The following is a 20,808-nucleotide window of genomic DNA, read 5'->3' on the forward strand; positions in this document are numbered from 1 at the left end:
TCATGAACCTAATGCCAGAGCATTATGGCATGGACATGAAAGGCCCCACAAAGTTCCCCAATCGTGTGTGATCACTGTTTTAATTGCTAAAGTTGGTTAAGCATGCTGAATTGCAGGGTATTATTTGCCATCATAACCATACTCATTTGTTATCATTTCGGTCGGAAAGGAATCATCCAAAACTTGTCAATCTACAGATTTTGTTTTAATCATGGCCGGTGAGACATGATGAGATATGCTTGTAAAATATCGAGCATATGAGGGTTTGAGGCACAACTGGGAGACCACTAGAGTCGTACTTCGGCTCAGTGGAAGAAAAAATTAAGATGCAAGCAGAAAGAACGTCGTCGACTAATATATATAAATATATATATATATATAAATTTATATATGAAGCAGGCCACCTGCGCGCACTAGACCAGCAACGATATCATGTATATTTATATTATAATCGAGCAGAAAAAATGGGTAGGGCTTAGGACCTTGGCCAGTTGGAACCACGCCCCGATCAGCCATTTGAAGGTTGAGAAAGCGTATGCTCCAAATCAAAACATGCCATTAATGTCCCAATTAAGAGCAATTGCCTCTGCGTCGACGATAAAACGTCATAAAGACAGATCGGAAGGTAAAGAGGAAAATTTTCATCAAATGGAACCAACTCCCACCTCAATATACTATAGATCACACGTAATTGCGATGAGGCAATTGGAAATTAAGAAACATTATTGTTTGGCGGTCACTGCTAGCTAAAAATTATCATGTGGGAGAAGGCCGCTTAATTTAAAGCCGTGTCGACAAGTACAAGAGAAACGTCCAAGAGGAAAGTTCAAGCTGTCTCATATACATGCACCGAGCTCGAAACTTGATTTGCTAATCATCTCTTTGGATCGACTCCAAACACCCTCACTTATAATTAATGAAGGAGAAAAAAACAATGGCAAGCCGTTGGAAGAGAGAATTTTTTCCCCCTTGCCCGGTTTGGAAAGCATCTCATCTATATCTCATCTGGGTTGTATGGTCTCCGACTTTTGTCTATTCAAACATTGTATTTCATCTCTAAGTTTTGAAAACATGCATTCACTTAAGTAGATAGTAACTAAACAATATAAAATTGACAGTGAATAGTTCAAAACTGTACAACCTGATGTGAACAGTGTAAAATCTAAAGGATTCGGATACTCTATAAATACTGTGGGACTCTCAATTTTTTCAAATCCCAAAAAGTCAAAACTATCTTATCTCATCCAAACATATATTTTTTTACAAACTATCTGATCATCTTAATTCAAAAAATCTCACTACTATTTAAAATATCTCATTTCATTTCATCTCATCTAAACTGTGTATACATGCCGGGCATAATCTATTTAGCCCACCAAATATGTCAAAAGTCTACCTTGTCTAGTTAATTTTTTTTTTTTTTTTAAATATTGGTATTTTAACTTTTTATACGAATATAATGAATCCCAACAGAACCCTTTTTTTTGTTTGTTTAAAAAATGATAAAGCTTATAAGGATTACAAAACTTCCCGAGTCAATTCTCTTGTAATTATGTTAATTACATGCATGCATCTTCAACAATCCTAAGGTTCTTGCCTCGATCTTCGAGTTGTAATCAGGCTTTTGTTACGTTTTAAGAGGTTTATCTTTCCCTGATCATGAGTTAAAAAAAAATGAAAGAAACCACATACCTATTATTTATACTTACCTTTCAAACAAAATTGATAGATTATAATCTTCCCAGAAGACAAAAAGCTAGCGACTACATTGCAAGTTAGAGGGTGACCATTAATATTCCCAGAAGACAAAAAGCTAGCGACTACATTGCAAGTTCACCTCACCATGCTCAATTCTTCCACATCATCCCCTGCAGGCATCATCAAGTAGCCAAGTGCAATCCATAAAAAAAAGGCTAACTTATTAGATTCTTTAACAGTATCTCGACGATCCGTTTCAGTACACATGCCGGCCAGGTGTTCCTAATCCATGGCCAAAGACATCGGTGTGCTGACAAAATTCTAGGTAGGATTTATATATGATTAACATATCTGATCAAGATCATCACATCATCAAAGACAAAGAGTATATAGTAATCGGATTGGGTACTTTTCCAAAAGCAATATTAATCTTTTATATAATATAATATTTGAGATGCCTTGCCTGGCCTTTTCTTTTTCAATGATGTGAATGGCATCTGTTTTAATTTAATTACCACGTTTTTACCTTTTTCTCCTACTTTTTTTCCCCCTTGGAATTAAGCTTTCGTTGGAATTGTTCCCAAATTAAATGACATTTCAACTAAGAATCGTACTCCACCCCCCCCCCCCTCCCAAAAAAAAAAATCTGATAAATTGGTCACGAGTTATTATTGCTTGGAGTCTCGATCGCGAGTGTTGGCAACTTGCATGCCGTCAATCAACATTATTAATATTGTTGAGTATTTATCATATATTTCCGGAATATCATATCAATCTTAGGTAAATATTTAAACGAGCACTAAAGGAATGAAGACTTGTATATTAAATTGGTCTGGTGAATGTTGATTTACAGAGTGCTATTTATAGAGAATACATAGGACTGCACTGAGTCGGTTATAATGACTAGCAGGTGGTGTGCACTAACATTCCTAGGCCACCTATGACACGGCTGTAACAGAAAAAGATTCCTCACTACAAAAGCAACAATAACAAAATTACACAGAAGAAGATCTAGAAGATTCTGATGAGAAGAATTCTTGAATTTATTCTTGAGGAGCTGAGGTGGAAGCTGAGGTCGATTCTCTGTTCTTTGGAGCTGAGGTGGAGGCAACAGAATTTGTATTGCTTATACCCTCCTGTGAGTCCAACATGGGCACCATAGTAAGGCTCGACCGAATATGTAGAAACCAAGAGGTTGCAAGGGGCTTGGTAAGAGCGTCGACAGGTTGATCATGAGAGGAAATGAATGCAACATCAAGAGTTTTGGCTGAGACATGATCACGCACAAAATGGAAATCAATTTCCATGTGCTTGGTGCAGGAATGCAGTATAGGATTAGTGGACAAGTATATCACACCAAGGTTGTCACACCATAATGTAGGTGGTTTGGAGAGAAAAATACCAAGATCTTTAAGAAGTGACTGAATCCATATGAGCTCAGAGTGGTGTTTGCAAGTGCTTTGTATTCAGCTTCAGTGCTCGAACGAGCAACAACTTATTGCTTCTTGGAACCCCGCGAGATAATGTTAGGACCAATAAAAACACAAACACCTCCGTTGAACGCCGATCATCTGGGCATCCTGCCCAATCAACATGTGAAAAAGCATTTAAAGAGTAACTAGGACATGGCCAAATATTGAGACCAGGGTTGTCAGTGTGCTTGAGGGTACTTGAGGATTCTTTTCACTGCCTGCCAGTGAGGAAGCTTAGGTGCATGCATAAATTGGCACACCTTGTTAACCACAAATACAATATCGTGACGGGTAAGAGACAATAACTGGAGACTCCCAATAATGCTTCTATAAAGGGTAGGATCAATGAAGGTATTTCCATCAGTGAGAGATAAATGAGTAGAGGTTGACATAAGTGATGTAATGGGCTTGGCCAAATCTATATGGGTGCATTTCAATAGATCACAAATGTATTTTTGTTGGGATAAATGAAGACCAGTGGGGAGTGAATTTATTTCAAGGCCAAGAAAGAAACGTTATGGACCAAGGTCCTTCACGGGAAAAGACAAACTTAGGGAGTGAAACACAGAAGAAATGGCATGCGGGTGTGAACCAGTGAGTATTAATATGTCATCGACATAAACAAGAAAAAATAGTGTAACAGAATCATGCTTGTAAACAAAGAGGGATGAGTCTGCAGTAGAAGATGTAAAACCAAGTTCAAGGAGACGATTACTTAGGTTGGAGAACCATGCCCTTGGAGCTTGCTTAAGGTCATAAATGGCCTTATTTAGCCGACATACATGAGTGGGAAAGTTTGGGTTGATGAAGCCAACAGGTTGAGTCATGTACACTTGCTCATGAAGATCACCATGCAAAAATGCATTGGAAATGTTAAGTTGATTAAGGTCCCATTTCTTTGTAACAACAATGGATAAAATTGTGCGTATAGTTGTCGGTTTGACAACTGGACAGAAAGTCTCAGAGTAGTAGACTCCAGCCTGTTGGTGGTAGCCCTTGGCCACCAAATAAGATTTATGGCGCTCCATCGAACCATCAAACAAACTCTTGGTCTTGAAAACCCAACGACAACCCACCAAATTAGTGATATTAGAACAGGGAACAAGAGACCATGTGTTTGTTTGTAGTAGAGCTTGGAATTCCTGAGACATGCCATTGTGCATTCCTCAAATTTGGCAGCCTCTGTGTAGGAATTTTGTTCCTCGGGAATAGAGGTGGTAATGGTGAGATACCTGCGTGGTGGTGGCCAGAGTACCGTTCCATCAGTGTACTGTCATGGACGAAGATAATTTGTTTTAGACTTGGTGACAATCGGAGAAGACGAAGAAAAGTCACTGGAAGGATTTGTGAAATGTGAAGGTGAAACAGAAGGAAGAGAAGAAAATAGAGGAGTTGTCGAGATTTGAGGAAGAAGGTAAGGGACGAGATGAGTTATTGGGCTCACTGGGCTGGGCTTGTAAAAAGTGATGTGAATTATAAGTGGGAGAAAGAGGAGGGGATAGAGATAAAGATTTAATGGGCCGTGTGGTACTAGATTGTATGAGAGATGTATGGGAGTGAGGTGAAGGTCTCAGAATAGACGGAATAGTGGTATGAGGAGTATTATGAGATGAGATTGATTTGGAGAAAGGAAATTTGTGTTCATCGAAAATTACATCTCGAGAAAAATAAATACGACCTGTAGGAATATGGACACTTGTACCCTTTGTGAGAATTATTATATCCTAAAAATAGGCATGGAAGAGAGCGAAGGTCCATTTTGTGACGGTTGTAAGGCCTAAGATGTGGCCAACATGTAGTACCAAAAATTTTCAGAAATCCATAATCAGATGGTTTAAGAAATAATTTTTCATAGGGAGATTTATGCTTGAGAATAAGGGTAGGAAATCGATTAATTAAATATATGGTTGTGTGAAAATTGTCTGCCTAAAATAATTGAGGTAATGAAGCTTGGGCCATGACAGCAAGGCCTCTCATGGCCCGTTTTGACAATATGTCGATATTTACATTCCACAGCCCCATTTTGTTGATGGGTGTGAGGACATGATAGGCGATGGAAAATGCCTTGTTTTTCAAGTAGAGTATGGAGTGAGCGATAGTCACATCCCCAATCACTTTGAATAGAGATTATTTTAGCATTAAACAAAAGTTCAACATGTTTCTAAAAATGAATAAAAACTTAGAGAACATCATATTTTTGAACTAAGGGAAACCACCATGTATAACTTGTGAAATCATCTAGGAATGATACATAATATCAGAAACATTCTCTAGAAAGAACAGGGGCAGGGCCCATACATTAGTGTAAATAAGCTAAAGTGATTTGGTAGAAAGCTGATGGGAGTGCTAAAAGGGTAGTTGAGTGCTCTTGGCTTGGCAACATGCTGGACAGACAAAAGAAATATTATTGCTGAAAACTGGAAGAGAATTTGACTTGATGATGCGTTGCACAAGCTGTAAAGCGGGATGCCCGAGTCTTGCATGCCATTGAGAGGAAGAAGCACGCTCACGAGATAGAGCTTAAGGAGATGGAAAGGAATAGAGACCATCATGCATGGGACCAGAGTCCCCGTCTTGGAGTCCTTCACAATAAAAAATGAACTGTGAAACTTAAAGAAAACAAAGTTGTCAAAACAAAATTGTCTAACGAAAATTGAATTTTTGGTGATATTAGGAACATGCAGTAATTTCTTGAGAAGAAAAGAATGAGAAAAAGTGGATAAGACAGAATCGCCAATATTGGGGATTGGAAGAGTTGAACCATCACCGACGCGTATCTTATAAATACCACCATAAGGAGCCCAAGACAGGTTAAGATGGGAGAGGTTAGATGTAAGGTGGTTAACCGCTGCAGTGTCTGAGTACCAAGTTGTAGCTGGAGTGGAGGCAGAGGTGGTATAGTGGGCTGTAAGTGAGCGATATGGGTCACTTTGATATGCTTGGTCAAAGCAATGATAACATTTGAGGGCAACGTGACCCACTTTGCCACAGACTTGACAAGTAGGTTTAGAATGAGGAAGGGTGGAAGGGAGAAGAGGGTGGGTTGTGACGACCTCGTCCACGCCCATGATAGTTGCCACGGTTATTATCACGATAAGTGCCACGACCCCTATTAGGAAAAGTTTTGGTAATATCGGCTGAGGGGTTAAAGGATGATGGAAGATGATGGTTATGGTTGAGACGACTTTCATGGGTGAGCAAGAGACTATAGAGCTCTTCAGTGGAGAGGGGTTCCAGTCGAGCAGTAACAGATGTTACAAAAGCATCATATTCACTGTTAAGACCTAAAAGCAAATAAGAAAGAAATTCGACAGGGGTTAGAGGAGAGCTAGCAGCACTCATAGTATCAGAAAGATGTTTGACCTTGCAAAAATACTCAAAAACTGAGCTAGATCCTTTGTTATGGTGGCTAGCCGGTATCTTAGTTGGATACTATGAGCATGAGACTAGGAAGTAAAGAGTTTATCGAGGGCTTGCTAGACCTCCCTAGTGGTGGAATAGCCAACCGCTTGAGCAATGAGATTATCAGAAAGAGATGAAATTAAGGCGCTCAAAATGAGCTGATCAGTTTGGGTCCAGGACAGAAAAGCTGGGTTAGGGGAATTATCTGGAAGGAAAGGAGCACGAGGAACACCAGTGCCATCAACAAAGTGAAAAAGTTGTTGGCCTTTAAGGCATGGAACCATTTGGGCACGACATAAAAGAAAATTTTTATTTGTGAGTTTGACAATAACGAGATGGGAAAGATGAGGAAGAAGAGGGGCAGAGGAGGGTGGGTTTTGATTTGAAGCTTTTGGAGAAAAAGACTCTTCTGCCATTGTTTTGATGTTAGTCTTGGAATTGCTCTGACGCCATAAAAGAATAAAGACTTGTATATTAAATTGTATTGGTGAATGTTGATTTACAGAGTGCTATTTATAGAGATTACATAGTACTGCACTAAGTCGGTTATAATGGTGAACAAGTGGTGTGCACTAACATTCCTAGGCCACCTATGACACTGATGTGATAGAAAAAAATTCCTCACTACAAAAGCAACAATAACATAATTACACAGAAGAAGATCTAGAAGATTCTGCCGAGAAGAATGCTTAGATTTATTCTTGAGGAGTTGAGGTCGATTCTTTGTTCTCTGGAATTGAGGTGGAGGCAACATAATTTGTATTGCTTATAAGCACCATATTATAGATACTCCGAAAGTACCTAAAAATTTATCAGATCATAAATATGCACAAGGTCGACATGTCTCAACTCCTTTCTAAAATTCTTGGTTTCTTGATTTTTCAATAAAGTAACTAAATATATTTCATCTTTGTTGGGTTAACTTACGTTGGGAAAATTCGAATTTTATATTTTCGATTCAATATTCAATTTAATTAAGCTAGACGTGGTATATCATGTCACGAACTTCACGATCGGATGATATTCGCTTCATTATCAAGAAATATATGTATAATCAGATCCTATATATATATATGGTGCCTTCATATGAATCATATCCCAACCACTCTTATGAAAAAACAACCAGTTCATAATTCATATATAATTATATGTAATATGTTCAGTGTTCTTAATTCATGACTAATTTTCTTCCGTGTGTTCGATTAAAAAAAAAAAAGCTTCTGGTCAAAGAGTATGCTTTATTATTTTAATTAAAGAATAACGCGATCATAGCCGAAGAGCTCGCATGTTATAGACACAACAAACCTTTAATATTTTAATTAAAGCCATAAAAACTAAAAGTCGAATATTTCACACATAACAGATCATATATAATACCCTTTAATATATATATCATGTAGATGATAAATTGCGGCAAATATTTCAAAAAACAAGAAATTAAGAACATCAAGTTTTCAAACAATTTTCTAAAGAAGCCTTAATTAGATTCTAAAGCATCACACTTTTGAATTGATCTCCTTCACGATCATCATCATCCTCTCTCTTCATTTCCCCGCCCAGCTCAACCACGAGCTCATCTCTCACACTTCCAAGATCTGCACCCCTTCCTTTATAACTCCAAGCCACCCACAAATACACCGACAAATTAACCAAGTTAATCCCCGTCAATATCCAATAGAAATAATCGAGCCGGCTCTTATTCAAATCGTTCCTCAGCCACCCTTTCTCTTCCCCGCCAGTTGCTCTCTCAATGATCTTCACCAGGGCAGTGCTTAACCAGCTTCCAATCCCGATCTCACTGAGAAACATTGCACTGCTAATGCTTCGCGTCCCATCCGTAGCTTCATCGTAGAAGAACTCCAACTGTCCTACGTAGGTAAACACTTCGGCGCTGCCAATCAGAAAGAACTGTGGAAACAACCAAAAGACGCTCATTGATGACGGATTGGAATCGTCGCGGCGTTTCTTCTCTACCAATGCGGCTGAAGCCATGGCAAAGATGGAAATAAAGAGTCCGATACCCATTCGTTGCAGCGATGTCATTCCTCGGGGCTGACCGTTTCTTTTGCGGAGGAAGGGGACGACTAATTTTTCGTAGATGGGGACGAGAATGAGGGCGTTGATGGCGCTGAAAACGGGAATGGAGCCCGCTGGAATGTCGAAGTTGGGGCCGAGGCTGCGGTCCATGACTCGGGCTTTGCTGACGAAGAAAGTTGAGAGTTGGGAGTATGAGATGGAGAGGGCTATAGTGGATGCCCAGACGGGGAGGATTCTGATGAAGGATTTGAACTCTTCAACTTGGGTTACTGTGCAGAGCCTCCAGCGGTTTTTCGCGTTGGCTTCTGGGTCTGTGACTAGTGCTGCTTTGTCCAAAAACCTGCAGAAAGACAGTGGGTAAAAACTTGCACTTCCCGTTAATTATTGCATGCATGCGTTCATATATATAAAAACAATGGAAATATATATGAATTTTCGAGCCTGAGAGACGTTCTTCGGTTTAGTTTGTCGAGACAGTACTCATGCATGAGAGAACAGGTTAATTCCTTGGAGATGTTAAATATTGTTGGACACTTGTTGGGCCACGTTAAACTGTTAAACTAAAGAATAATGGTATTAAGTACTTACGCTATTTGGTAAGTAAATAGATTATTTAAATAAATATTTCTTGTACTAGTTGATACGCTGGACTTCTATATTAATAATTTATTTAGTATATCAATAAAATATGAGTAATGCTACATACAGTCGTTGAGTACACAAACGTTGTGCAGTCATTTTAAAAATGAGTGAGATCTTCTTTTAAAAAATTAATTTCTTTTCATGTGGGTCCCATATATATTTATTCACTTTTTTCAAAGTGATTACATGGCGCTTGCATACTCACGATTACAACTATTATTTTTATAAAATATTTGTAAATATATTTTTTGATAATGTAAGCATCTGAAATATTAGTACATAGATTTTATGGTTATACGATGTTACCGACAAGATCAAGTAAAAAAAAAACAAATAGTCAAACAAATATTAATTATCATATTGTAGGTAATGTATCTATGTTTAATATCATGAAATTTGTAAGATCGATTTTTTATGTAAAAATTTGTATAGTTTTAGCATTTTTTAAATTAGCATGTGTATATGGCTCAATCTTACGCCATCACGTACTCAAGTACGCATTAAGCAAGGTGCTGGATTATTCACTGACCTGTACTGTGCAGTATGAGGTAGTTTCCGGGCTCCCAAGATATCAGACTCCTCGGTCTTGACCTCATAAAGCTGATCTTTACGTCCCACCTCAACTCCTCTGAAATGGTTCCTCATAGAAGCCACAATGACCTGAAGGAACCTGCTAAAAGGGCTTCCCATCGGCTTTTGGTAGCGATATCTTCGAATACCGGCACCTAGTATAATGATGGAGCAGACCATAGACGCTGTCGGAACTCCAAATCCCCAAGCCCAACCTTTCTTCTCTTGTATATACACCATCAGTGTGATACCTAAAAGTGCACCCATGTTTATGGCTAAGAAGAACCAGTTGAAGAACCCGTATTTCTTTTGGACTTCCTCTTCATCAGCCTCATCGAACTGGTCTGCACCAAAGGATGAGACGCAGGGCTTGATACCGCCAGTTCCGAGAGCTATAAGGGCAAGCGCACCGTAGAGGAATGCTGTTTGGCCGTCCGTCGCCTTGATACATGGCTTTTCTGTGCATGGAGGTGGACGTAGGCTGTCTATGGAGGCCGAGAGTGTCAACAACACCATTCCCTGAGATATCATCACAAATTAAGACAGCGTATATATAATAAGATTGGGCCAGTCTTGCAGAATAAATTAAATGGGCCATTCATTTCTTAAATATAGGCCTAGCTAGCCCACTTTAACATCTAAGCAATTGGACTCTTTTCGGTGTTTTAATATTCGAAGAGATCATTTTTTGAGAGAAAACTGGGTTCAGTAGTACTATTATTAAGCTAATTACCACAGCATAGACGCAAGAGAAGATGATGATGGTTTTGAAGCGGCCCAGATAAGCATCGGCTAAAAATGCTCCCAGTAGAGTTAGAACATAAGCAGCACCAATCCAATCGGTGACGTGAGTTGCAGCAGAAGGAAGCGATTGGCGCATCTCAAACACCAAGTAAGCCACCATGTTCACCGCAATTGCAAAAAACGCCAACCTCTCCGCCACCTCATTCACTAATTCATCATGCAACAATTATAAGATCACCCCTTGTCACTAATTACACAAATCCTAGTATAAAAGAAAGTAGATAATCATTTACTATGATCTCCCATTTAATTAGAGTTTGAGACAAGTCATGAAAACCTATGATAAACGGAGAGGCCTTCCATCCTCCAGTTGTTTGCTTGTCGGCAGTTCTTCCTCGAAAATCCACGCATCCATTGCTTACCAAAGTCGTCGAACGGCTGGCTGCCTACAAAAACCTTCCCAGAGGACGTGTTAGTAGAGCAGAGTATATAATTAGTGCATGCATGCATGCTTAATTGGTTGCATACAGATGATCTTATATATACAGGCTAGGAAACTTTACCACTTTGGGTTGCGAAGTACTGTCATCTTCTGTAAATTTCTCCATGGAGGGCTGAACAATGGAGTACTTCTCGTATGTGTGATTGCTCGGTTCGTTACTGATCTCCATCTTTGAGTTTGTGTGTAAAAAGCTTTTGGCGTTTGCAAGAGTACTTTTGTCCAAGTAGGAGTCTACGATATTGAGCTGATCTATTTAAATTAAATGACCAGAAGTGGGATTATATATTAAATAAAATAAACTTTAGAAGTTTTTAGTCTTCTGCTTGGACATGACCTGCTGGGAGTGATGCGATGATGATCTGTCATGGCCAGTATGGTGTTAACGTGGATTCAATAATAATGCTGGATTTGGGAAGTGGGCATGCGGTCCGAACAAATGTCGGAAAATAAGTCGACTTGTCGTTGGTTCCAATGATGAATTTAATTCTTTGATTGCATGAAAGCGTTAGACTTTGGAAGCAGTCAAGCTGCCGTCCCAAATTTTGAGTAATTGCGCCAGACAAGATTCACGTCGACCGAACTCTGTGTCTTTTGTAACGTTTTGGGAACTATTCAAACTGTGTGGACTCGTTCGTCAGCAAGCAGAACGTTTAGGCCGGCCTGGTTTTGATAGAAAATGAGATAAAGATAAGATGATTATCTGTAAATAATAATAAAATATTTAAATTAAGATATTTTATGAAATTTTGAAAAAAGAAGGAGAAAAAATTAAATTAAAATATTATAAGATTAAAATATTATTTTTATTTTGTAATTTGAAAATTTTGAATTACTTTTTATATTTTGTGTGAAAGTTTAAAAAAATTATAATGATTCGATAAGGATTAGTTGAAAATTTGAAATTAAAAAATATTTGTGTTTATTATATTTAGATATTGAGATGAGATGCAAAGATGAGAGCCTTTTAACATCCAAACTAGGCCTAGAGAATTTTGTTCTTTTACGTAGCTTCTATATATGCGTGACAATTCCTATGTTTGTGTGAGGCATGATAACAGACGAAACAAAACGAGGGAGAAAAGAGAACACGTGATATGCTTGAGAAAAGAAAAGAATAACAGACGAAACAAAAGGAGGGAGAAAAGAGAACACATGATTTGCTTGTGTGGTGCTTCCCAAATTAAGGTTTTCTCAACTTTTGATCCAAAATTTTAGTTAAGTGGGAGATGAATAGATATACAACCCAACCCCGGGGAACGCCCCTCCTATCTGGTTAGATCAAAGATTGTGTAATCTTTTATTTTTTAATTTTTTATTATTTTTTTGTCTAAAGTATAGCGAAATGCCGATCTACTATTTTTCAAAGCCCAATGACCACCAAGTGCCCTTTTGCAGGATTCTTAAGCTGTCGATCAGCACGGTGAGTCACACGAGCGAGTCATAGCAACGCATGAGATCCACGCGCCACCACACCAAGAAGCTTCTACTGCCACCACCCGCGACGTTTTTGGAATTAGAGACTTCGGTTTCTTCAGACTTGACTGACCTCCACACTCATAGTGTGGCGCATGTCTCTCATGCACCAACACAATCTCTTTGTTTCTTGTATTTTATTTTCCTTCAAGCTGAAAATTCAGATCTACAGTTGTAATCCGTCATTCTCACATCTATCTTCATGTTTATCGTTATTTCCTTTTATTTAGATAAAAATAAAAAATAAATAGTCTCTTGGACATTTTGTCCATAGAGTGAAAGTCCTCTCATTCTTTAGAGATGGGGTTTGAAATCTATATTTTAGGCAGAGTGTAGTCTCTCAGACGGTTTGTCTGTAAAGAGTTATAAAAGTTTAAAATCATACCAGTCACAAAGAAATTTATGTACTGCTAGAGTCTCAACCGTGAGTAGTTGACTTGTAATCTAGAATTTTTTCTGTATGTATCATGTTACAGTTGTAATTTTACTTTCACAAATAAATGAAGTCTATTTTTCATTTAAAAAAATAAATATTGTAGAACCCATTTTGTTTGTTCATATCTTTTACACTTGAGTCTGAGACCCTCAAATCTGGATAATTTTTTACATCCGTTCCAGCCCAAGTCTCAAAACAACCCATAAAATTGGATAAATGTAGGGTTTTAAGAGTGAGATACGCCTAATTTTGTATACTTTTATTTTAAATAGGAGAATTATATAAAATTTAAAATTTCAACGAAACTTTTTAATTTGTCATGAGTGGTCAATGCTTATCGTGTTTATTAATTATTAAATGGTCCTTCCCGATTTTAATTCCTTTTATTAAATAATTACTAAAGTCAAAATTAAGTTATCAAAATAAAGGATAAGTTAAAGAGAACGGCTACATATATAAGAGATTAAATAAAAATAAATTTATAAATTAACGTAATTTTTTTAAAATAGAACAAACTTTATTTATTCATAATATGACATTATGAGTTTAACTTAAAATATACAGAATATAAACCAATAAATTATCAAATTGACATAATTTTATTGGATTTATTATATATATTTTATAATAATAATAATTTTATAATATAATATAACATATTATTTTATAAATTTATTTTTATATAATCTCTTTATAATTAAAATAATTCTCAAATAGGACGATACGTAATCATCTAAATAAATAAGTCAACGTTTATCAAGAATACACAGATTGACTTTTTAGGCTTGTGAATTCGAAATTTTATTCTTAAATTATTTGACATGTATTATTAAAAATCTGTATATATGTTCTCAAAATTAGATAAAAAATTATTTTTAAATAAATAATGTTATATATACATCACATTTTTATTCTATTATTTAAAATATAATACATTTATTATTATTAAATAATAATAAAATTATCAAATAAAAAATCATCTTAAGATAATAAATGTTATATTATATATAATTTTCACTCGAGATTCCACGCCTCCGTTGATAGACATGTCTCTCAGTTGACTGGCGGTTAGCCGTGCGTGTCCCAAAGGCGACAGGCGCATCAACCCCCATTGTGATGGAAGTTTCTCTACTCTTCTTCAATCCCTAACAAAGTTACAAAACTGTTACCTTACTTCAGCTTCCATCTCAGTTCCACTAACTAATAAGGTAAAATACCAGTATATTCGCACCCAAAAATGAATATTCCTTAGCGCCCAGCACTTGCATGTATTTGGGGGAATTGGTTTACGACTTGATACTTTCTGATTATCTTTTTTTTTTTTCTGGCGGCTGATTGGATATCGGATTGGAAGACAGAGGTGGGAATGGTGAGGTGGGACTGTGATGGTGGTGTTCTTCTTGTTGGGTGTTTGATTTTGAGTGTTTTAGAGCTTTGTAGTAGCGGAATAACCAGTGCTTATGTGAGGAACGATGACTTATCTCTGGATATGCCAATTGACAGTGACGTCTTCAGAGTGCCTCCTGGTTACAATGCACCCCAACAGGTGTGTTTTTTAAGAAGTTTTGAATTTCTACCAATTCCATTCCTGATATTTCCTTCCTCCAAGTTTTATGCTATTGGGAGTAATGTCATGTTATTTTCCAAAAAAATTAAAAAAAAAAAATCAAATAAAAAGAGACTAAATTCAATCCAGTACCAAATGCTGAACCGATCCAAATTCATTACTTTGATTATTTTCCTACATTTATCACTATTTGGGGGGGAGGTAGTTATGCTTGTTTTCTGATTTTGGAAAATTTGGGTCTGAAGGTGCATATAACTCAAGGAGATCACGAGGGAAAGGGTGTGATTGTCTCTTGGGTTACTCCAGATGAACCCGGTTCAAGTACAGTGCTTTACTGGGCTGAAAATAGCCAGCTAAAAAGCCGGGCTGATGGATTTATTCGTACCTACAAGTATGTCAATTACACCTCTGGTTATATTCATCACTGCACCATTAACAATTTGGAGGTGCGTGCTTGTCCTTAGTATTCTTTTTTTCCCAGTTCAAAGAAAAATCAACCTGGTAGGTTTTGGAAACTTAATTTAATGAATGCTGCAGTTTGACACCAAATACTACTATGAGGTCGGGATTGGGAATACCACACGACAGTTCTGGTTTAGAACTCCTCCAAGTGTTGGCCCTGATGTTCCATATACATTTGGCCTAATAGGTAATTCAATCTCGCTTACTTATTTTACTCGTTTTCTTTTGATTGATGGATAAAATCAGTTTCATGAACAACACTCTTCTTATTGCTAATCATTGTGTGCTTAGATATTTAGAATGGTTGAAGTACTTTTCTTGCTATTTTAAGGTGATTATTGCTTTTCTGTTATACTTTATGATTACATCCAAGCTGAGAATTTGCTCCTTCTATACCATCAAGGGCACAAATATATAGTGTTTGATCTGATATGTTCAAAAACTGGCTATTAGAATATAATATTAAAAAATAATAATATAAGATTCTCACTCTATCAAGAGTTTTGACTTTTGAGCAGGTGATCTTGGTCAAACTCATGATTCAAATAGGACACTCACCCATTATGAATTAAACCCAACAAAAGGCCAGATGGTGTTGTTCGTTGGAGACCTCTCTTATGCAGATGACTATCCATTGCATGACAACAACAGGTGGGATACATGGGGAAGGTTCATAGAGAGAAATGCTGCTTATCAACCTTGGGTATGGACTGCAGGCAATCATGAGATCGATTATGCTCCAGAACTTGTATGTTTCTATCTCTGCTTTTGTTTACTCTTGACTGGTTAATTTCTTGTTTTTTGTGTGCTCAGTGCTTGCTATTACAAATATGGCTACTCTTTATGTTCAATGGCTGTGTCATTACAATGGTACTCTTATTTATGTTCACTTAGTCTAGCATAGCTGTTGTTGCAGACAGTCTTAAAATACTTTGGTTTATGAAGTAATAATCATTTTGTCGCAGGGTGAAACTACACCCTTTAAGCCTTATACAAATCGTTATCATGTACCATATGAAGCATCAGATAGTACATCCCCCTTTTGGTACTCCATCAAGAGAGCTTCAGCCTATATCATTGTCATGTCGTCCTACACAGCTTTTGGTAAAAATTTTACTTTTCTATTACAGTTTTTTTGTTGTCATTGTGAGTTCTTATCGAACAAGCCAGCCAATTGTACCACTGGCATGAATAGTTAAGCTCCTGTTTTCTGCAGCTTTAATTCCAAGTAGTTATAACGTATCACTATTATAAAGCAACTTGTAAATTATCTGATGCTCTTATGTTTGGAAATTAGCTTTGCTCAAGGTTAATGATTTAAGTGGTTAATTTGCTGATTTGATAGAGACTAAGAGGGGAAGCCAAATTATTACTAATGAATCACAATACACCACCATATAAATTAATTCAGGAGGGAATCTTATAAACTTTGTGGATAAGTGAATCTACCCATGGCCTCCAGTGTTATACTGTTGAACATCCCTTTGTGCTGTAGAAAAGGGATTTAGGGACTGAGAGTCATATTAACAAGGCTATATGGTAAAATTGCTTGTATACATGCTATATGCTAACTCTTGGAAAGAGTCAAACATTGCACATCAAAGGTTAAATGACCGAGGAAACTTTTATCTGCAGGGAAATACACTCCACAATACAAATGGCTTGTAAAGGAACTGCCCAGAGTAAACAGGACTGAGACGCCGTGGCTTATCGTTTTTATGCATTGCCCACTATATAGTAGTTATGTACATCATTATATGGAAGGGGAAACCATGAGAGTGATTTATGAGCAATGGTTTGTGGAGTATAAAGTTGATGTTGTCTTTGCTGGTCATGTTCATGCCTATGAACGATCTGTAAGTACAAAATTCTTTTAAACTAAGGCTGCATCATTATTTTGCAGATTCCTTCACTTTGTGTAGAAGATTTTCACTTTTGAGTTGTTAAAATAATTGCTTCAACGTAAATGACACAGGCCCGAATTTTATTTTGAAGTTTTGTTTCCTATCTTTCCATATTTGCCCTGTCTGTTCCTTAGTTACTGATTAGAGCCACTGAATATTCTTGATGTAATGCCTAGTAGGATCTAGATATAAAGGTCCTCCATGAAGTTTTTTCATTCAATCATATTGCTTATTTTATGAGACTAAGCTGACTATGTAATTGAATAATTATTCTTGACCACTGAATTATCTGCTTGGAAAGTAGGTGATACAATCTGTTTGATTTTATGTCCCGGTTAAAGCCTCTTTTACGATAAAGAACCTACTCACACATTGCATTCAATATTCCAAGGGGCTTCTATGGATCGATGAGAGTGAATTAATGCATGTGGCTGCTATGCAGCTTCAAGTCGCGCTAAATATTGTGCACTTGTCCTGCCTCTCATAGATTTCTATACATGAGCTTTTCATGTCTAGTGAAAGAGGACATGGCATCATTTGGGGACGAGAAATAAATCCAATTTCTATAATATTATTTGATTAATTGGCTTGTTAATTAGAGGATTGAGATAAAACATGTCTTCTCTGTTAGGAAATGGATCTCTTAAGCAAACAAACTTAAGTGGGGGTTTTTTTTTTTTTCATGAGAAATGAAACATGCATTAATACAATTCCAACCACCAAAACTTTTGTTTACAATGCAGGAACGTTTTTCAAATATCGCATACAATGTTGTAAATGGGTTGTGCACTCCCATTAGTGACCAATCTGCTCCTGTTTACATAACCATTGGAGATGGAGGAAATCTTGAAGGACTGGTGACCAAGTACGTATAGTACAAAAAGCATTGTTCCTCTCGGAAAAAATTCTTTGCTTGTTTCTCTAAAAATTGAAATTTGCCTCTACTAATTGGATTTTTCAATTCTGCAGTATGACAGAGCCCCAGCCAAGCTACTCGGCTTACCGTGAAGCCAGCTTTGGTCATGGGATTTTAGACATAAAGAACAGGACTCATGCCTATTTTGGTTGGCATCGCAATCAAGATGGCTATGCTGTAGAAGCTGATTCTGTATGGTTGGCAAACAGATATTGGTATCCCTCAGAAACATCATCTGTGGCTGCAATATGATAAGAGTCATTCTCTAGTCTGTAACAAGTTACTCGAAAACATGTAGAATGCACAGTTCCCCTCTTCATGATCAGCCTTCCTTTTGCTTTGATATCTAGGTTCAACAGAGGAGGGTTGTGGAAGTATTTATGGCAGATTTCAAAATTTGCAGATAAGTTAGAGTGTGTTGCAAATAAATTTCACTGTACGAAATATTTGTCAAATATTGTAAAACACAATTTGATTTTATATGAATCTAAATAAAACTCATTCAGTGTGTACAATTTGCCGTGAAAATGGGTTTTAGAGGTAAACTTGGCAGGCCAATCAGGTTCCCATGCCGCTCCCAATAATTATGTTGTTATATGTGTATTTACATTCACTCGTATCCTAACTTTCTGTACCATCTCCTGCCAAAAAAGAACCGATGAATTCTGGGATGTTGATCACGACGTAATTTGGTTGTTCTGAGTATTTACCACAACATTGCCTTGAATAGTGTTGGAGTTGTCCAACATCGTGGAAGGGGCTAGTGCTCAGTTTATAAGTGTGAGTGAGTTAATTTTTGGAGTTGAAAGAGGTCCAAGACCACCCAACAAATAGAACCATGCTTTCTAAGATGATCGATACTAGAGTTTGAATTTCTTTCTTTCCTCTCTTTTTATCCCATACCATCTTTTTGCCCCCACTTCAATGTTGAAGTTTAATGGCGTTAGAACTTTTCGGACATTTGGAGAAAGAAATGGAAAATATTTTGGTTGGAGAGAGTCTAATCAAAAGAGCAAATTCATACAAATAATTTTTCCACCATGAGACATTGAGGAGATGCATGATTCATGATGAGTGAGCTTTTATTTTTCAATTTTTTTTGCCAGAAATTAAACTTGAAAAATCATATCGCTTTTTTTTTTTTTTTTCCTTTGTCGAATACCTGATGATCATTACCCCCACAATGCCAGTAGGGAGAAACAAGATAGGCGTGGAACAAGACATGGAATGTAGCGAGTACAAGCAGACATGGGGTAACAGAGCATGCAGTCATTCATGCACGGACAGAAAAGACAGCTGCAGACTGCAGGCCGCTAATGTGAGTTTCTGCATCTTAACTGTTGTTGACCACGTTGAGCCAGGGCAGTCTCTCTTTTTAATCCTCTTATTTACTTTTCATTTTTTGGCTCGGATTTTGTCAAGGCGGCCAAACTCATTCTTTTAATGAAAATTCCTTACGTATGCATGGTTGAAACATCATAGTTTATAAACGATATAATTCTCTTGTACATAAAAAAGCTAGTTAGAGTGAGAAGATGACTTTCTTTCTTTCTTATTTTTACTTGGTACGTGACTCATTAATACATACAAGAGCTTTGTAAAATGTAAACCCCACCCTTTCAGAAAAGAGAAAAAAAGAAAAAAGAGAGAAACACACAAGAGCCAAACCCACGTGTGGTCGAGACCTTTACTGAACTCAGATACAGTACTTATGAGCCTATACTAAGTTTATCCATGCCATATCTAAAATTAACAATACATATATATATTTGGGCAACTTGTTCCAGGCTATGATGCTTTAATTACATGCATCATTTTGACTGCAACGTTTCCCTGGCCACTACCAACGACCAATTAAGTTGCCTGCGAAAATTCCCGAGTCCCCCATGAATGGAAAATCTAATGACATGGCGGCCTCTGCCCATATTGTCTCATCAAACACTGGGAAACTGGGATTGATATTACCCCAAAGTCCATCAATCCCCTCCTCATTCTCCCCGAGTTTCACGTTGTATTCGGCCGCTTGCTTTTCTTGGGTCTCCACGCTTTCATCAGTAAAAGACATGGTAGAACTGTTTTGGTAGACTTGTGGTTTAACATCTTCAATATCCCTGACTATTGGGCTACTATTATTTGGAGAACTTGTGGTGGCCGTAGCGCCTGAATTATGCATGACTTGAGATTGGTTTTCGATATTGGCAATCTGGTTTTTGTTCGAAGTGGCTGGATGCCGAGAATTAATGGTACTGGATAAGTTCGGCAGATTGAGCTTGGCCACCGAACCATAAAGCTTACGTGCAGCGGCATCATATGCCATGGCAGCCTCAAGGGACGTGTCGAAAGTCCCCAGCCAGAGGCGCGCACCACGATTTGGCTCGCGGATTTCGGCCACCCATTTGCCCCAGGTTCTCTGCCGGACGCCCTTGTAGGTGCACATAGCATTCTCTGGACCTCCTTTCCCTCTCATGCACCCTTTTCTCGAGCTTGCCTGTGCAAGCTTCTTCACCTGTTTTCTCTCTCCAAGACCCATATCTGATTTCAACATTGTTCGTGCAGAGAACTGACCAGAGCCTGATCCAATTAAGATTTTGGCGATAAGGTAACAGATATGGCTTAATGGCAGGTACGAATAATATATATATAACGGAAGCAAAGCCAAGTAAGAACTTGCGAAACACTGTACTGAGACACGCCTGAAACGTGGCTTTTCTGGTGACTTGGTGTTGCTACTTGGCATAATGAACCACACTGCTCGTGTCCGCACACAGCCTCACTGTTTGTTTCTCTTAGATACACTTGGCTTCGGCCTTTGTTTGAGCACGAGCTCAGGTGGCAAGCGGAGAAAAGCATGTGTATAATACATGCATATACATACCCTAAATTTGCTTTTCATTTTGTCTTTCATTTTTCTTTTTCTAATTAAACCTGAGGAGGAGAAGGAGAATGGAATTGGATAATTGTCATTTTGCTAATATTTTAGGGA

The 20,808-nt window shown here is 37.6% G+C and overlaps 3 protein-coding genes across 4 annotated transcripts; 1 reads left to right on the forward strand and 2 right to left on the reverse strand.

The window, feature by feature from the left end:
* Positions 1 to 8,060: 8,060 nt before the first annotated feature.
* On the reverse strand, positions 8,061 to 11,236 carry LOC108991324 (protein NRT1/ PTR FAMILY 8.2-like). The gene is made up of 5 exons (XM_018965506.2): positions 11,129 to 11,236; positions 10,903 to 11,011; positions 10,555 to 10,772; positions 9,781 to 10,340; positions 8,061 to 8,949 (listed from the first exon to the last, which is right to left on the reverse strand). Exons 1-5 carry the CDS (start codon positions 11,234 to 11,236, stop codon positions 8,061 to 8,063), a joined length of 1,884 nt encoding a protein of 627 aa, XP_018821051.2.
* A 2,789-nt stretch (positions 11,237 to 14,025) lies between these two features.
* On the forward strand, positions 14,026 to 18,354 carry LOC108991386 (purple acid phosphatase 2-like). Of its 2 annotated transcripts, none has more exons than XM_018965619.2 (9): positions 14,026 to 14,184; positions 14,331 to 14,522; positions 14,789 to 14,989; positions 15,081 to 15,192; positions 15,524 to 15,753; positions 15,971 to 16,109; positions 16,641 to 16,861; positions 17,653 to 17,774; positions 17,879 to 18,354. In XM_018965619.2, exons 2-9 carry the CDS (start codon positions 14,343 to 14,345, stop codon positions 18,075 to 18,077), a joined length of 1,404 nt encoding a protein of 467 aa, XP_018821164.1. In that variant the 5' UTR covers positions 14,026 to 14,184; positions 14,331 to 14,342; the 3' UTR covers positions 18,078 to 18,354. The 2 variants fall into 2 exon arrangements, with proteins under 2 accessions (XP_018821164.1, XP_018821163.1); XM_018965618.2 differs by having other exon boundaries at positions 14,335 to 14,522.
* Positions 18,355 to 19,483: 1,129 nt separating this feature from the next.
* On the reverse strand, positions 19,484 to 20,460 carry LOC108991344 (dehydration-responsive element-binding protein 2D-like). The gene has a single exon (XM_018965539.2). It carries the CDS (start codon positions 20,368 to 20,370, stop codon positions 19,666 to 19,668), a length of 705 nt encoding a protein of 234 aa, XP_018821084.1. The 5' UTR covers positions 20,371 to 20,460; the 3' UTR covers positions 19,484 to 19,665.
* Between the last annotated feature and the right edge of the window lie 348 nt (positions 20,461 to 20,808).

The sequence above is a fragment of the Juglans regia genome, chromosome 11, assembly GCF_001411555.2.
Source record: "Juglans regia cultivar Chandler chromosome 11, Walnut 2.0, whole genome shotgun sequence".
NCBI classification, from domain to species: domain Eukaryota; kingdom Viridiplantae; phylum Streptophyta; class Magnoliopsida; order Fagales; family Juglandaceae; genus Juglans; species Juglans regia.

Excerpts from the sequence above, each read along its gene's own strand:
- LOC108991324 (XM_018965506.2), bottom strand. The coding sequence starts at position 11,236 with ATGGAGATCAGTAACGAACCGAGCAATCACACATACGAGAAGTACTCC. Across the intron at positions 11,012-11,128 it reads GTACTTCGCAACCCAAAGTG|GCAGCCAGCCGTTCGACGAC; the intron begins GTAAAGTTTCCT and ends AGGTTTTTGTAG. Across the intron at positions 10,773-10,902 it reads GGCCTCTCCGTTTATCATAG|TGAATGAGGTGGCGGAGAGG; the intron begins GTTTTCATGACT and ends ATGATGAATTAG.
- LOC108991386 (XM_018965619.2), top strand. The coding sequence starts at position 14,343 with ATGGTGAGGTGGGACTGTGATGGTGGTGTTCTTCTTGTTGGGTGTTTG. Across the intron at positions 14,990-15,080 it reads GCACCATTAACAATTTGGAG|TTTGACACCAAATACTACTA; the intron begins GTGCGTGCTTGT and ends TGAATGCTGCAG. Across the intron at positions 16,110-16,640 it reads GTCGTCCTACACAGCTTTTG|GGAAATACACTCCACAATAC; the intron begins GTAAAAATTTTA and ends TTTTATCTGCAG.
- LOC108991344 (XM_018965539.2), bottom strand. The coding sequence starts at position 20,370 with ATGTTGAAATCAGATATGGGTCTTGGAGAGAGAAAACAGGTGAAGAAG.